The sequence below is a fragment of the Lissotriton vulgaris genome, chromosome 4_1, assembly GCF_964263255.1.
Source record: "Lissotriton vulgaris chromosome 4_1, aLisVul1.2, whole genome shotgun sequence".
In the NCBI taxonomy this organism is placed as follows: domain Eukaryota; kingdom Metazoa; phylum Chordata; class Amphibia; order Caudata; family Salamandridae; genus Lissotriton; species Lissotriton vulgaris.
This window is the reverse complement of record NC_141691.1, coordinates 1,405,921,239-1,405,939,889: the sequence shown is the minus strand read 5'-3', so window position 1 is coordinate 1,405,939,889 and position 18,651 is coordinate 1,405,921,239. Positions and strand designations below refer to the sequence as shown.

The 18,651-nt window shown below is 43.4% G+C and overlaps 1 protein-coding gene across 1 annotated transcript in view; it reads right to left on the bottom strand.

Moving 5' to 3' along the window:
* LOC147724057 (histamine H3 receptor-like) overlaps positions 1-18,651 on the bottom strand; it is a 154,424-nt gene that overhangs the window by 102,832 nt on the left and 32,941 nt on the right. Inside the window, exon 2 of the mRNA XM_086917984.1 lies at positions 17,068-17,234. Coding sequence (XP_086774110.1) covers positions 17,068-17,234 — 167 coding nt within the window. The remainder of the gene's footprint in view (positions 1-17,067; positions 17,235-18,651) is intronic.

Here is an 18,651-nt window from a genome sequence, read left to right as displayed (position 1 = left end):
GATATTTTGAGTTCTTTAGGAAATATGCAGTCAATTAGGGGCTCTCTGCTGATATTAAGTGTGGGATTGCTGCAGAGGCTGAAAGTGACATTCTTTTGAATATCACTTCGGGGTAAGCATCTGAGGGTGCATCGGCTGGATCATTACATCTTGCAAGCTCATGCATTTCCCTGAGAGAAAGTTGCTGAAAGGAGTGCAGAACTGGTGTATTTTTACCAAAGGCCTCACTTTGTGAGGTTGTTAATAATGTGTTCTTTTATTTCTATTCAATAGGTGATAATTTAGCGCTTTTCCTTTGAAAGAGGAAATGTTTGTCTCAGATTGAGGATTTGTTGTCATAATACAATCTGCATTGTGAAACTCTAAGATAATCCTTTGTAGCTCATTTAGGGACATTTGGCTGTGGCAATCTTGGTAGAATGTTAGAGTGTTATGTTATGTGTATTTGTAAAGCACACCATCACCTGCTATGGTATCCTTGAGCTGAGCACGTGTGTACCTAGCCCTGTATATGGGATATTGGTTGAGAAAGGAGGAGGTTCTGATTTGGAGTGGGTGGCCATTCCACCCATTAGGAGCAATTTAATACAAAGCCTGCCCTCATTAGCTGATCCTGTGTATCCAAGTTGAATCTAATTTAATGTGCATCTAATGCAAGATGATTATCTGTTACTAAGCATTTATATTATGAATATAGTATTTTTTTAACAAAGGTATGTAAGTTCCTCGATATTATATTCATTGTGTGACATTCTAGTGTTATCAGTATCTGATTGATCTCATAACAGCATTCAAAAGTGAGCTGGGACTATTTTTTTGTGTTAACCCTTAAAGTGGCCTTCAAATTATGGACTTCCCCCAGCCAAGAGGAGTACAGTATCTTGCAGGACCTATAGGATTCTCATGTACATGCTCCAACAACTTTTGCTGATGAGTTACAGACAGTGCCGTGGTAGTAAAGTAAAGAAGAGTCAGGTTAAAAATAACAAAAAAGCTCCCCCATGATTAAATGTAAAGAGCTTGGCCTGAAGTGGGTGCAAAAAGTCCTTCACACCTTGAATTCATACTCCTAATGCCATCAAGGAAAACAGAAGCACTAGATGCCTAATTACCTTCCTCAAGCCCCGAAAATAAAACCATTCAACACTTGTTGATATTGTTTGCATTGGGCACATGAGGAGGTACTGCACTCGACACCTTCAGATAGCATAACAAGGGCCTGAGCTGGTCTTTGAGGTCTGCAACAGCCCATCAACAGAGCCTCAGGTGAGAGATGAGGACCCTGGAAGCCCTGTGAGCTCTCTCCCTGAGCGGATCTTTCTCCTGGGGTGGGCTCCTTGGTTGCATGTACCCTGAGGGCCACCTTCGACCCCATGCAGCTAACATCATATAGACCCACAGCCTTTCTTGGGGCTTACTATACAATCATAGGCAAAACCCTTAACAACAGATTCACCAAGATTCTATTGGAACTTGTGCACCCCGATCAAAATGTCTCTGGTCCCGGCTAGAGCACCTCCCAGAACTGCCCTTCATGGTTGCAATGCAACCCCTTGCAATTCCGAATCACAAGGAGGGTTGACAGTGGGGTATCCCACTCACAGACAGGATGCACACTGGGTCTTAATTTGGGGGTGACCAGCTCTTATACATGTGAGACATAACAGTTGACCTCATGTCACTCTAAGACACTCTGGCCAATTACTCCTCTTGCGCTGGGCTGTTGGTCCACTGGGCAAAGTCTGCCACATAAACACTCTGTCCTGACCAACACCCATGAAACATACACTTCGACGATACCCGCATTCGCTGGCATGCCCAATGGACCAATTACCTGGCGATTCATTTACACCACACTCCCCATGACTTGTACGAAAGCAACCTTTGTAAGGCTTTAGCAGGAATCAAACCATAACCCAGGTGCACTTTTGGCAGCCCCTTCCTTTAGCACCCATAGGCAAGAGCGCCCTGGCAAAGATGGTAGTTCTGCCCACCTTCTCTATTATTTCACAAATCTCCCAGTTATTCCATCACGTTCCTTCTTCCAGGAACTGGATACTCTCCTATGTACACTCATTTGGGCCATCGGGCACCAATGGGTTGCCCTTGTGCATTACAGCTACCGGTGGATCGGGTAGGCCTGGGCAGCCCATCCTTCATGGCATACTTTCTGGCAGCACAGTCGAGTGGTTGTCCTTATGGACAGCTGAGCGCTACCTGGGCAAGGCCTGCACTACACAAGAGCCCCTGTCGATACCAACAATCCAGGACTTCCTCTTTCCGAAAATACAGCCCTCTTCCTCTTAGCCCTTACAAGTGGTATTGGTTCAGACATGTATGATCCAGATACATTGCCTCTTTCCCACAGGATCCCACTCTATGCCCCAACACTACCTCTGGTCAGCCTACCCCTCGGCCTAGGATTTTACACTGTTAGAGACCTGAGTATCTGGACAGACCGCTCAGTGTTTACCATGGGTGACCTCTCCTCTGATGGCCACCTCCTCCCCTTTGACCACTTGGTCGAGAAGCATGATCTCCCTCCCAGGCAGTTCCTCTGTCACACTTGTCGCACCCTCTGGGACACCTCAAAGGGGAAACCCGCCATGCATCCTGTAACACAAACCATTCTACCATGGGCGATGGACAACACCTAATAACTCCACTCACAGCATTACACCAGAAATTGGAGGATAACTTTAAGAGGGCTTTACAGGGAGTGGAGTTGTTCACTCAAAATGCCAAAACGGGTCTCCCACAACTCCTGTTTAAAAAAAATACACTTTTCTTACTCCTTATGGCATACTTAACCCCGGCACAATTAAACAGCTATTTTCCTGAAACACAGATTGACTGCCCACGTTGCTGGGCCACCAACACTGGTCTCATGCACCTGCTCTGGTCCGGTCCAGTCCTTCAAACTTATTGTGACTCAGTCCACGCCTCATATACACAAAGTATGCACTTGCTTTGCAGCCTTAGCATTTTTGTTCACCAAGCGAACACTTTACTTCACTGGTCCTTTTCCAAAGCCCCATAGTAGCCGCATAGCATGGAACAATGTGCAAATTGTGCACAGCGGAGAAAGACGTTCTCTAGTACGAAGATGTGCGTCATCTGCACAGGCAACTTAACTCCCCTCAATGGGCCACCTTACTTGCGCACTTCAAGCAGTAATTGGGTAATGATAACCTCCCTTAGTGAACATGCAGCGCGTTCCCTACATGCAATGCTACCAATACCCCACAAGGGAGTTCTTGTACCAACAATCACCTGCAGTCCTCCCTTCTCCCCATCCACTTGGTTAATGAAACCTTTTCCGCTAGCCCGATTGCCCTTGTCCCAATGCCAACTTTGCTCAACACACTGTGCAACCAAGCCCAGCCCACCCTCCCGTCTCTCACTGTGAAATGCTCACAGGTGTTCTAACTGTATTTTCTGTCCAACATACGTCTTCTTTGCTGTAGATTGACATTCACTTGTATTGCTTATCTTGTGAAAACTAATAAAAATAGTTTTTAAAAGTTAAGTAATAGAAAATACGTGCACATGTGTTTGTTTGCACATATATGCATTGTATGCAATTACTCATGGCTTACAGACAGTCCATATTTTCATTGGAGCAAAGGTAGTCTATGGGTCAGTAAATTATTGAAGTGCCCTAATGCACCATGAATACAGGTGCAAAGAAGCTCAGTGTCCCTGAGGTTTGTTGGTGTTGTCTGAAAGCATATCATGAATGGAAATGGATTTCTGAGGATATGAGCTTATGGTAGGCACAGACCTTGCTTGAGAACTCTAATGTCTGAGGATCAGTGGTAGCCAGATGAGGGCCTATGACAGTTGGCTGATGTAACATCAAGGACGTCAAATGACCCCTGAGAAATAGAGACCATTTGTGATGGCAAGCATATGATCCTCTTGCCAACTGACTGAGGGTGAGTGGGTACAGGCAAAATGGAGTCCCAAGGGTTAACAGTATAATAGGATAGATGTCTTGCAGAGGGGCTCTAGGAGATGACAATGCTGTTCTGGGGGGTTAACAGAGGCCCCAGCAATTAGTTGCTGCTCCAACATCACTAAGCAGTGTTGTACCTCTACTCCCTAGTTACATTGTGGGGGAATGGGCACATCAGAATAGCCCCCTCATCTTACCCTCTCTTTGGCACTTACTGTCAGGGTCAGAAAGACTCCTTAGCAGGCCGATGCCTCCCACACGCCGCAATACACTGTTGAGGTCAACAGGTCCCTACAAAAGACCGCACACCCACGCTTTGCTTTCTGCTTCCCATGCTATACCTGTCTATCTATGAGGTATGCTTACATTTCTACTATTTAGGTTCTACTTATTTTAAATGTGCAAGATGCTCACACTATTGCTTCCTCTGCAATAATTCTTCAGTGTTTGAGGCAAAGCTTGCATTATTGCTTTGCTGACGCCTGGCTTTACAGGTTCTTTGTATGCTAGAAAACCGTCACAGCTTCTGCCGTTTTAGTATCTCTTTAGTCCGCTGTCGAATTTAGACTTGTGAGGCTGTGTGCTTTGTACATGTTCTGTCGAATATCATGGCTTTTTTGCCTCAAACACCCATCAACGTCTAGCACGTCATGTCAGCAGTATTCAACATTCACAATTAGACATCTCAGCAGGCTGTGCATCTTGGAGAGGATGCCACAAACTGTGTGAAGACCACGCCCTAGAGCTTAATAAGTTTTGTGCATTCAGGAAACTCACATTAACATCTAACTGCTGGGGTTGCAGGAGCAGTACGCGATACAAGTTACCTGGATTGCCCAATTTCCTCGGAGTTTCCTAGGCCCCAGAGACGAGGCCCGATTCTGGGTTGTGGCATATTTTCCATAATTGCATTAAGTGTGCTTTAAATGTATGCATAAGTTAACTGACTTGTTAAAAATCAAAGTGATTTACAAGCATATAGGCTACCTTTATGTCATTTGAGGCTCTAAATGGATTAAGAAGAAATGTAATTAATACAGATCCTGTATGTTGGTGTAAAATAGATAATATTCCATGGTTTACCCCCAGATATTTTTATCTCTCTATTCATGTATGCATTACCTCTACTCAAATGGTGAGACTTCATGTGCTTCGACCTAAAATTATTTAGTACTGCTGTGCACAGAACTCACCCCGCCTGCTCAAACGGGTTCCTGATGTATGAGGCCTGAGAAAATGTGCTACATTTTCCTCAAGGCCAAATACTGTCTCTATACAGCGTTTGCGTAATGCAAACCGATCAGGCCTACGACCCTCAACATAGCCAGTCCCATATTAGTATTCCCATTTATTTTAAATTTTTGAACGGTGGCAGCAAGTTTCATTTCGGAAACACATTTTTGTGTGAATAAATCTTCCACATGTGCCTAGAAGACTTAGAGTGTCCTAAATAGAAATATGATAGACGAGCCTAAGCATTTTTGCACTTGTACAGTCATTTGTCTATTTGTTTTTACAGGAGCATAAACTCCAGTAGCTGGGTTTCTCACATTTCAAATGGCTTTCATTTTTGGTTAAGAGGATACTTTAGTATCATGGGGTACTGGTTTGGATAGGACATTTCAAGCTTATTCTGAGTAACACACTGAACCGATGTTTAGTTTGATCTGTGTGACCTTATTTTCATGCAGAGAACCACTCAATGCATTGAGCAAGTGTTTCATTTTGGTATCCTAGGACATCCCTCAAGTATTTCTTTTCATACAGATAACTGCCCACTGTATTAAACAGGAACCTTGCATGACTTTTCAAAATAAATTACCCACTACATTAATCTGGTATATAGTGATAATTTTGCACTCGAGGACAAACATAGGCACGGATTAATTAAACTTTCCAGGAAGCAACACAGCAACATAACTTGCTGCTCTATGTTGTGTAGAAGGGAGAGAGCAGAAATGTGCCACGTATACAATATTATGGCGTACTTCTGCTCTCTTCTAAAAATGCTGTCTCTCCTGTGGCAGCCTAGTACGAGCACGGGCATTCTTGTACCAGGATGCAAAGGGGCCTGTGTTGTGGTCAGACTGCACAAAAGCTATTCTTAGAGTATTAGTTCTCTTTGTAGTTGGCTGCAGAAAGCAGCGCACATGGAAAGAGGACGTAACAAAATGAAACAAAGACATTTATCCTTGTTAGGCCACCCTCAGGTAGGTGCACCATTTTGACCCAAAGCCAGGGTTAGAGACTTTAATACATCCAGTGGCGGCTGGTGACATTTGAAAGTGGTAAGGCGTAGGCAGGGTTTGGGGAGTGTTTTGTTAATGCAATAAAAGCACTATATAGGGCCCCTGTTGCATCCGTTAGGGTAAACGCAGGCTTAACTTTACCAGTTCAAGTTAAAAGGGGAACAAGGCAGGGGTGCCCATGCTCCCCTCTGCTGTTTGCAATGTATCTGGATCCATTGATTCGAAGGATGGCAATGAACGAGAACATATCTCCATTAAGAACATATAGGGGGGAGTGCAAGATACTTGCATATGCCGATGATGTGGCGGTTCTTACACCAAACCCCACGGAGGCTACATGTTGAATTGGAGGCAAAAAGCTTTGGCAGGGTGTCAGGATATTCCTTAAATACTTCCAAAACGCAAATAATTAAGAATAAGAATGTGGTGTGTCAGGATCATCGGGTGGTGCGGGAAGGTATCTATCTAGGGATTATAGTCACGTCGGAGCTAGATAAGGTAATGGAATTAAACATCACCCCTATTATAATTAAAATAAGAAGAGATCTGGATAGGCTCCATAATCTGCATTTATCACTACTTGGCCGAACAAATATAATAAAAATGTTGGTTCTACCAAAGTTCTTGTATATATTTAGGGCAATCCCATTGTTATATAAAAATGTCTGTTTTAAGAAACTAGAGGTTATGATTAATAGATGTATTTGGTCCAAAGGGAAAACTAGGAGAGCAATGCGGTATATGGCATTACCAAGAAAACGAGGGGGCTGGGCATTACCAGATTTGAAACTTTATTATTGGGCAGCTGCCCTGCAGTACATGGTTGGCCTGATAGGTGGAGCGTAGGCAGAAGGAGAGGATGATCTAGGAACTGTAGCAATTTATGCCCTGCTTCTGGGAGGAGAGGTGGAAAACGTGAGGCTGAGACAATTTTATTCAAGTTACTTTAAGAGGACGCGTTTCAAGATGATATTGGCTACGCATAGTATCTGGAAGGCTTTCAGTAAGAAATACGGCTGAGGTAGATACAATAGATACACCAGAGTGGTAGATAATCCAGCATTCCCTCAAGATATTTTTTCAGATGCGATCTTTAAAGAATGGGCTAGAAAAGGAATCATAAAGATTGGGGATGTTATGGGGACACAGAGTATGTTACAGTTTTCTGAGATTTAGTTAAAGTATGGGGTGGATACAAGGCAGTTCTTTAAGTATCTGCAAGTAAGAAGTTTTTTGGCAAATATAACAGGGGGGCCTATGGGGTTTGCAAAAATGCTATAATGGAGGTGGCACAGGGTGGAAGAAGCTGTACTATTAAGCGGTTTTATTATGAGTTAATTGAAACTAAGCAGGATGACTTGGAGAAATGGGGGGAGAGTTGGGCAAGTAAGTTGGAGGTAGAAAGGGATTGCTTTATGGCCTCATTAGAAATGGGCATGAATGTTTTGTGTTCCGCAGTCCTCCAGGCGCAGCATTACAAAACAATGTATTGGCTATATTACACCCCAGCAAAGATAGCGCAATGGGGGGTAGTATCGGGGATTAACTGCCCTAGATGTGGAAGTTTGCAGACGGATATTATCCATATATTTTCAACATGCCCACATCTCTGTATCATTTTTAAAGGGATTGAGACATTTATGCAGAGGGCACTAGCCATACCACTTAACTTAACACCCTCAATAATTATGTTGGGCGTGAAGACGGATGGCACCCTGAGTGAAGATGGGTACATTGTCTTTGTGGCTATGGCAGTACTAAGATTGTGTATTGCTGCAGCATGGCTCGACCCAGTGCCACCGACGTATCAACAGTGGTTAGCTAGGATACTTAGGATATATAGTTTGGAAAAGGCAATTTACGCTAGAAAGGGAAGGAGGGGGAGGAAGCTTGGAATAAAAATCTGGGAGCCAATAACTAGGTGGAAGGATGAGAGTAATGATATTTAGTTCCTTATCCCTTTTTTTTACTGTTTTTTTTCCCCTTCCTCCTTGTTTTGGGGTTTTTCTTTTTATGGATAAAATATGAGTTAAGGAGAAGGTATGAGCGCTTGAATTATAATAAGGGAAGCAGAACATATATTGAGATCTGCCATGTATTATTTAATTTTCCTTTGGTGGTTGTTGTACTTGTTCTTTGGTTCTCTATGTATGAATATGTATTGTTTTGTTGTGGTGTGCTCTTTACCCCAAAAAATGGGGAAAAAATTCAATAAAAATATATATCTTTTTAAAATGAAAGTGGTGAGGCGTAAAATTATTGCAGTACTGCATTATGGCAAGTGAGCATAGCGAGTAGTACTCTGTGTAAAAAATGCCTGCATGTAACAGCAAAGGCTTCCCATGTTATTGTTTCTACTGGTGGAGTTGCCACACACTGAAACAACATGCGAAAAAACTGTTCTCCAGTCACAATTTTGACCCATACATGGAGGCACTCGGTAAGGAATTATTTAACTTTCCCCTCCTTCTGAAAAGATGCACCTGTTTCTGTGTCCTGTTCCAAATAGCCTGCTACGTTTTCTCTTATAAGAACTTTTATTTACGGAACAGCATGGACAGGCTGGCTGCGCGCTGTACTTCATTACACCCATCCTGCTCATGACCTGAGGTGCACTTCCCATACAACTGCAGAAAAACAAACACTAAAGTCCTTGCTTTGTTCGTATGTCTGTTTCCCAGTTAATTCGACAAAAATTAGCAATTTGTGAAATATGTGTGAATATGTAGATGCACGATTTCGCAAAGGCTTCATTTCCACAACATAGGAACTGTTCTTAACTGAACTCTCCTTTGTCTTCTGTAGGTGTTAAAAATGTAGCTCATTTAAAAGAATAGGGGGCATATGTATCAACATCCATGTTTGCGATTCTCAAATAGCGATTTTTTGGGGAATCGCTATTTGAGAATTTCAAAACGGGATGTATTAAAAAAATCACAAATATTTAGCGATTTCTAAGTATTCCTTAATTGCGATTAGCAAATTGCAAAATCGCAATTAAGGAATACCTTCCCATTCATTCCTATGGGCCAGGAGGCCCATAGGAATGAATGGATGGGCCAAGAGGCCCATAGGAATGAATGGGAAATAATTCTTACTTTGCGATTATCAATTTGAGAATCGCAATTTGAGAATAATTTCATGGGTGCAAGGGTGTCTTAAGGACACCCTGATGCACCCCTGAAATAAGTATGTGTGCGCATATGGCGCACATACATGCCCTAAGGGCATGTATGTGCGCCACATGGCACTTTGAAACATGCCAAAAAGTGCATTATTGACAGAAATTGCAAATTACCACCAACTTGAAGTTGGTGGTAATTTGCAATTTCTTAAGGAGGAATCTCAAAACTTGGGTGCTTGATACATAGCATTTAAGGAATCGCAATTTGCGATTCCTTAAATGCAAAGCAAAATGAAGGAATAGCAAATTTTGCGATTCCTTAATTTTGCGATGCGATTTTACTTATACATCCCGTTTTGTGAATTTTTAGTCGCAAATGCTGCTTTTTTGCGAATCGCAGCATTTGCGACTAAAAATCCGTTTCATACATATGCCCCTAGGTCTCCTCTATCTGGAAAAGCAAGTGGTGGAAAACACACAATATCGACATTTTTAAAAACGGGCAAAGGGAGTGAGATGGTATGATTTTTTTAATAAAAGGTGAAAGTGTCCATAGAACACAATGTATATCTCAAAAGTCAATATTATTTAGAAAGCAAATATTCACAAGTATCTTACAAGAAGTGGAGCAGGAAATTGACATTTATTTTTCCCTCTTTACAAACAAACGAGAAGCAATAAATTGGATTTTTGGGGCCATGACAGACAGGCTGATTGTCCACAATAACTCTGCTTATCAGATGCTTTCTGCTGGAGGAAAGCTGTGAAGGAGACCGGCAGGCCGAGGAAAGAGAGGGAAGGCTGCGAATTCTCAACCTGTCGGCGCTCGGAGTTGATATTTCAAATGCTAATTGCACCTTTTTGTGTAGAGATAATGGGCAATGAAAGACAAAAAGACGTCACGGCAAACACATTAACATTACCATGCTTACAGCACCATATGGGGCCCCAATACCTCTGTCTCTGAGGCATGAAAACACATAGGTAATGAAGATTAGGAGGTATCCGTCATGCACAAGGAAGAGTGCCGACGGATGTGTCCAGAACTTGTCATTAAAAAGAATCCCGATTTTGAAACCCATAGCTCCTAACAGATCTCACCTCCTGCCCTCGCTTTCTAGGTCTCGAATTTTGGGTATATCTTAAATGTCAGTGTCCTTAATAACACTGATTTTAAGGCCCATAAGGGAGCAGACATCCCACTGTGCACTTAGAAGCAGGTCCGAACAAAACTCTGGGACTACATGGTTCTCAGGAAGATGGCTGCTTGTAAAGAGGCTCCGACTCGGATAGCTGAGGTGTTATCACGGGTGAGGTGAATATTGAAAAGTTCCTATCAGCACCTGGGAGTGAAGCGGAAAGGCAATATTGTCTTGGAGACTGGGACAATGCAAACGATTAGAGGAGTTTAGTTATTCCCAAGTGGGTGGGTGTCATACAAGACTAAGGCAGAGCAATGGAATTTCAAAGCAATACTCGCGGGGGGTTGCGCAGGGGTGGGGGCCGGGGAATAAAAATAAACAAAAGCAAAAGAAAGAAAACGTACCTGACCGCCGGTCCGTGCTGCATCTTCTGGGCCCTTGGCGCCTTCACTGGAATGGCAACCCTGCCCTCAGCCAATTCTGGCGCAGGATTGACTCAGGGCATGGTTACTCTATGCCAGCCAACCCATTAGGAGACCAAGGTTTGAGCCTTTGCTCAACCCTCGCTCTCATAATGGGCATGCACCAACCAGATCTGACACAAGTGCGCATGAGTGGGCACGGCGGAAAAATATGCCTACCTTCCCCACTCATGCGCACTTGTGCTGCTGCCTGCTGCCTCTCTGACAAAAGCCTGTCAGTCAACATGACGCAGGACCGCCCATCTTTACTTAAGTTTACTTAAGTTCAGAGATGCCAAGGGAGCTGCGGGCGGGGTGGGCAACACCCCAGCACCCTAATGGACGCACCGGCCCTGAGTACATCTGGGTTTAAGTCAAATCTATGTGGAGGTGCATTTGAACACCGATGGTCCATCCAGTAAATGCTTCCCCGATGCAAAATGGTGCAAGACAGTGCTATGTGTTGACTTCCTTTACTGTCTTTACTAAGCTACACAAAGCCACACAAATCAGGCTCTGTGTGGCATAATAAGTCCCAATATATACCGCATTGAAGCTGCATCAAAAAAGTGATGCAACCCCAAAGCAAAATGTTAATAAATCTGGGCCCTAGTGTTTAATTTTCATGCAGACAATAGCCCAAAGGCAAGTTGTGTAATTAAAATAGATCCTCATTTACAAGTCTTTGATACAAGCCACTTTGCTGCGCTGCCCTGCGTCAAAAGGAAAGGGTAGGAATCCACTGTATTTATGATATATGAAGCATTCCTGCCTTTCCCACTGTGCTGATGCCGTTTTGGCTGCCTTGCACCAATGCAAATGCAAAAAACACAGTTGATGGACAGAATGCAGAACAATGTCATACATTCACCCCAGTACAGGGATCTGGGCCTTAATCCATCGTTTTTTTGCACTCCACACCACCCCAGTTCAGACATGGCCATATGCAAATCAGTCTGACCCTGTGCCTCATGGGAACAGTCCAGCCCGAACTGCCAAGCCATGCCTTCCCTGGACAGGAAACAAGCTTCCGAGGACCGGTATCTGGAATTCCAGCCATCTTCAGCCCGGCTTGCTTGAATCCAGTGGTGTGGAAGGCATGGGACTCACGTCTGAGCATACCCATCCCACTCGGGGTGACAAATGCAAAAAGCACAGTTGATGGACAGAATGCAGAACAATGTCATACATTCACACCAGTACGGGGATCTGGGCCTAAATCCATCGTTTTTTTGCACTCCACACCACCCCAGTTCAGACATGGCCATTTGCAAATCAGTCTGACCCTGTGCCTCATGGGAACAGTCCAGCCCAAACTGCCAAGCCATGCCTTCCCTGGACAGGAAACAAGCTTCCGAGGACCGGTTTCTGGCATTCCAGCCGTCTTCAGCCCGGCTTGCTTGAATCCAGTGGTGTGGAAGGCATGGGACTCACGTCTGAGCATACCCATCCCACTCGGGTTGACAAATGCAAAAAACACAGTTGATGGACAGAATGCAGAACAATGTCATACATTCACCCCAGTACAAGGATCTGGGCCTAAATCCATCGTTTTTTTGCACTCCACACCACCCCAGTTCAGACATGGCCATATGCAAATCAGTCTGACCCTGTGCCTCATGGGAACAGTCCAGCCCGAACTGCCAAGCCATGCCTTCCCTGGACCGGAAACAAGCTTCCGAGGACCGGTTTCTGGCATTCCAGCCGTCTTCAGCCCGGCTTGCTTGAATCCAGCGGTGTGGAAGGCATGGTACTCACGTCTGAGCATACCCATCCCACTAGGGGTGACAAATGTAAAAAACACAGTTGATGAACAGAATGCAGTACAATGTCATACATTCACCCCAGTACAGGGATCTGGGCCTAAATCCATCAATTGTTTGGACTCCACACCACCCCAGTTCAGACATGGCCATATGCAAATCAGTCTGACCCTGTGCCTCATGGGAACAGTTCAGCCCAAACTGCCAAGCCATGCCTTCCCTGGACCGGAAACAAGCTTCTGAGGACCGGTTTCTGGCATTCCAGCCGTCTTCAGCCCGGCTTGCTTGAATCCAGTGGTGTGGAAGGCATGGGACTCACGTCTGAGCATACCTATCCCCCTCGGGGTGACAAATGCAAAAAACACAGTTGATGGACAGAATGCAGAACAATGTCATACATTCACCCCAGTACAGGGATCTGGGCCTAAATCCATCGTTTTTTTGCACTCCACACCACCCCAGTTCAGACATGGCCATATGCAAATCAGTCTGACCCTGTGCCTCATGGGAACAGTCCAGCCCGAACTGCCAAGCCATGCCTTCCCTGGACCGGAAACAAGCTTCCGAGGACCGGTTTCTGGCATTCCAGCCGTCTTCAGCCCTGCTTGCTTGAATCCAGCGGTGTGGAAGGCATGGTACTCACGTCTGAGCATACCCATCCCACTAGGGGTGACAAATGTAAAAAACACAGTTGATGGACAGAATGCAGTACAATGTCATACATTCACCCCAGTACAGGGATCTGGGCCTAAATCCATCCATTGTTTGGCCTCCACACCACCCCAGTTCAGACATGGCCATATGCAAATCAGTCTGACCCTGTGCCTCATGGGAACAGTTCAGCCCAAACTGCCAAGCCATGCCTTCCCTGGACCGGAAACAAGCTTCTGAGGACTGGTTTCTGGCATTCCAGCCGTCTTCAGCCCGGCTTGCTTGAATCCAGTGGTGTGGAAGGCATGGGACTCACGTCTGAGCATACCTATCCCACTCGGGGTGACAAATGCAAAAAACACAGTTGATGGACAGAATGCAGAACAATGTAATACATTCACCCCAGTACAGGGATCCGGGCCTAAATCCATCGTTTTTTTGCACTCCACACCACCCAAGTTCAGACATGGCCATATGCAAATCAGTCTGACCCTGTGCCTCATGGGAATAGTCCAGCCCGAACTGCCAAACCATGTATGGCAGTTCGGGCTGGACTGTTCCCATGAGGCACAGGGTCAGACTGATTTGCATATGGCCATGTCTGAACTGGGGTGGTGTGGAGTGCAAAAAAACGATGGATTTAGGCCCAGATCCCTGTACTGGGGTGAATGTATGACATTGTTCTGCATTCTGTACATCAACTGTGTTTTTTGCATTTGTCACCTCGAGTGGGATGGGTATGCTCAGACGTGAGTACCATGCCTTCCACACCACTGGATTCAAGCGAGCCGGGCTGAAGACGGCTGGATTGCCAGAAACAGGTCCTCGGAAGCTTGTTTCCGGTCCAGGGAAGACATGGCTTGGCAGTTCGGGCTGGACTGTTCCCATGAGGCACAGGGTCAGACTGATTTGCATATAGCCATTTCTGAACTGGGTTGGCAGAGTGGGCTAAAGAACGGCGATGGATTAAACCCAGATCTTTTGACTGGAGGTGAGTGTTTGATTGATTCAGATACTCCGTCCATCACCACCCCCTTTTGTACCACCAGTTTAATAAGGCAATTCAGTGTTAGACTATGGGAGACATAAGCCTTACAACAATGAAAACAACTTTAGGAGGTTTTCACTGGCAGGACATGTAAAACATGCATGTCCTACCTTTTAAATACCATGCACCCTGCCCTAGGGATAGTTAGAGTGTACCCTAGGGGTGACTTACACTTATTAAAAAGGAAGGTTTGGGCCTTGCAAAAGGTTTATTTAGCAAAACAAAGATGATGGAAGGAATGCTGAACAGCATCAAACATTCACCACCAGTCCAGTCTGGAACTAAATCCATTATTTTTTTGATCACCACACCATTCCAGTTTGGGTCTAGCCATATGAAAATCAATCTTGACCCTGCTCCTCATGGGAACATTCCAGTCTGAGCCGCCAGGCCAGATCTGCCCTGGACCGGAAAACAAACATCTGGGACTGGTTTTGGGGTATCACCCCATATCAGCTAGGCTAGCTTAAATTAGGTGGTGTAGCGAGTACTGGACCCACATACCCTTGCCACCAAGAGGGACTATTGTAAAACAAAGTTGATGAACAGAATGCTAAACAGTGTCAAACATTCACTTCTGGTCCAGTCTGGAACTAAATCCATGCTTTTTTTTATTTACCACACCATTCCAATTTGGACCTCTGAGTCTGGAGAGTACACTCCGGATGCGGAGTGGTATCTCAGCACTTGGGGAGTAGATTCTGATCCGAGTGTGGACATAAAGATACTACTCATAACTTCCCTTTGTGAATACCGAAAATTGTAAACTCAGACTTTTGGTCTAAGATTACCTTAGTGAATACCAAATGTTATAAACTTAGACTTTTGGTCAAAGTTTACCTTTGTGAATTGGGCCCCTAGATAGTGTGCTCTTTCCAGAATGGGAATAGGTTATTCTTATAGAGTGGCCTTCTGGCTGGCCGTTACCAGGTAGTAAATGACAGTGATTGAGTTATTTGGCATTGGTATATTACTGCTGAATTAGAAAATGCCTCTTCTTTCTGCATACGTATATTCAGAAACCAGTTACTTGGCATTTATTTTTCTCATGTCTGCCCTGGAAGTAACTATTACATGACAGAATAGCTATGTCAAATCACGGGAAATTGTTATTCCCTTCGGGACAAAGTAGACATGTTTTCTCAATGCTCAGTCCTTGTTGAACCATACGTTTTGAGCTAAGCCACAGAGATTCACTTGGAATTGTTTTTATAATTTCCACACTCTAAAGGGTGTCAAATATTCTGTGTCATCACTGGAGATCTTTGTCTGAGGATTTTTAATTCAAAGAGAAACCTGCATTTACAAGGCCCTGTTTATGATTGCCTGGAACTTCTTGCAGCATGTAATTTAACTTTCTTCACTGAAGTTCCAAAGATGTGCACATTCAGCTTCTATCTTAATTTAGGGAAGGAAAGTCCTAAGGACAGCCAAGTGTTCTTTTTCAAATTTTGTGTATAAGTAAGTTCACTTCCGGAGAATAAAACATAATTTTAAATAGCAAAGCACCAAATACTGGAGAAAGATGGCTCATTGTCCATATAGTGGCAAAGCTGAAAATCATCGAACAGTTTCTGGGTATATTACTCTATGGGCCTCATATATAGCATTTTGTTGTATGACAACACAGCACGGCTCCTTGTTGCACTGCCCTACGCCAAAGTGAAAGAGCAGGGTTGCACCACATTTAAGCAATATGGTGCACTCCTATCCTTTCTACCTGTGCTGCCGCAGTTTTTGCCAATGTAGGCACCCTTGCACAAATTTGCAAGGGCGCCTCCATTGCAGGTTTCATTGTATTTGTGCAGGAAGGGGCACCTTCTTGCACAAAAACAATCCTATGAGTTGCTTTCCTCTTTCTATGTGTGCTGCGCTATGCAGCACACATGTAAAGAGGAAGAAATCAGGAGAAATTAACATATTTCTTGTCATTACACCTCACCTCGAAAGGCATACAGAATTGACACTTTGAAAGGTTTACTTCACTCTGAAAATCTGGGGCAGTGTGAAATTCCATCGATGTTGGATGGGAAAACCTACCGCAATGCCTATGGAATGCCTCCGAGGAGCAGTGTAAGGCAACGCAGTGATTTGCGCTCAGTTGAATTACTCGTGATTTATGAGGCAACCAAAGCCATTCAGGGTGGCTTTGTGAAGCTTCATAAACCTTTAAGGGCTCTCATAAATAAGCTCCAATCAATCACAAAGTCATATCAACTGTTTTAAACATTTTGAACATGCTCAGTTTCTTAAAGTAGCTTTTTCATAGAAAGAGGCAAGTGTTTTTGAAAGTTTGGTGAGATACTTATATAATAAATGTGTAAATTTGCGTTGTCCATCACACAGAGGCATCTATCATATTGCTTACTGGGGGGCTTATTTATGAGAGCCATGCGTCACTTTTGTACCACATAAAGTGCAGCGCCACACAGGTAGAAAGGTCCGAAATGCACCATATTGCTTAAGTACGGTGCATTTCTGCCCTTTCACTTTAGTAGGGCAGAGCAGCAGGGTGCCTTGCTGTGCTGCTCTGTGCCAAAATGTTATAAATGATGCCCTGGGTACTTAGTGAAATCAAATTTAATTGTAATTAACACTAACATACATAAACCTGATGTACCAAATTCCATAATTGAAGGTAGAATACAACAAGCAGCATATTCATACTTACAGCTTTGGTAACAGAGAGAAATCGATCATAAGTGATAAGGAGAATTGTGTACACTGAAGAGATACAAGTTGCAGAATCCACAACTAACCAGACTTTACAGGCAGCTCTTCCATTTGCCCACTGTCCTGTAAGTGTATAAGGTATATTCCAGGGGACAGAGACTGAACCTTTAAAACAAATGGCAGCAGTTTATTTTGCAGTTTAACACATACACACCATGCACATCTCTCTCTCACACATAAACACACACACACTTAAACACACGCACATACACACAAATAGCAGTTAAATGCAAGTTCCTATGCAGAAATGCCTTTGAAATGGGTGTGCATAGTAAATATCGAAGTCAGAATATTGATGGTTCAAGATATTGAGGACAAAATATCAAACAAAATATCAACTGGTAAGTAAGTCTAGATTGTCTATACCTCACTTCACATATATGTACCTATATGGTGCATATATCATCAAGGTATGTAGATGTGGAGTTGAGAATCGAAAATCTATAGCTCCCTATCTGCACTTCACTTTCAATATTTTGTCCCTCAATATTCTTGTATGTCGATATTCTGTATTGAAACATTTGAAATCTGGTTTGATTTCTTTTATTGGCACCTTTGACTAAATATATTCTTCATGTGTTTCCTTCTTCAATTAAAGGTGATGTTGAATCAGAATGTAAGCAAGTAACCATCACTAAGGAAAAGATGAAAGGAGTTGAAAGACCATGGATTAAATTGGCATTTAATCGTAGTATAACTTGCCCTCACTACAGCAATTTCAGGAAAGGATTAAAAAAAAGCACTATTCTAGATCTTACGTTCAGTTTTGGATTTACTGTGTGCCAAGATACTCCAGTTGGGGCGATTCCTGCATGATATCAAATTACTGTATTATGATGATGATGATGATTATTATTATTATACTCAACTGCAATACTGAATAGCCCTTGAGTAAAACCCAAGAATACATTGTCTCCTTTACACTAATCCTGTACTCCTTTTATCCATCTCTTAGGTCAATCTTGTCTTTAAAACCTGTTTCTAGTTCTCAGCTCTTTGTAGGTAGTTTCACAGTTAACATTGCCACTACAAACTAAAATCCATACAAAAGAAGCATGCTTGTTTCAGTGTATGTACCACCTCAGCATGACGGCCAGAATAGGCATAGCATATCTTCTCATTGTGCGATTATTAATTGATGAAGAACAAGTATTTGAGTGAGGGTCTTATTTAGAGTTTGGTAATGGAGAAAACTCTTTAAGTTCTGGATGAAATACTGAATGTGAGAGATAATTCATCAGTGGAAGTTACTCTACAATGGGGAAAGAAAGGTGGATTATTTTCTCCAATTAGCTTTTCTTCCACAAAAAAGGGACTTTTCTGATACAAACTGATTTTAAATCAGGCCCTCAGTGTTTTAAGCTCATGGGAGAAGAATAGGATTACTGTTTGCTTTGCATGAGGGGAGCAGCTTTTATATAATACAAGGACCTAAAATACATTATACCTGAGCACATTTGAACATCTCTTTCAGGATACTCACTCAAGATACCACACTACTAGTCATCATTCAGGAACTGGT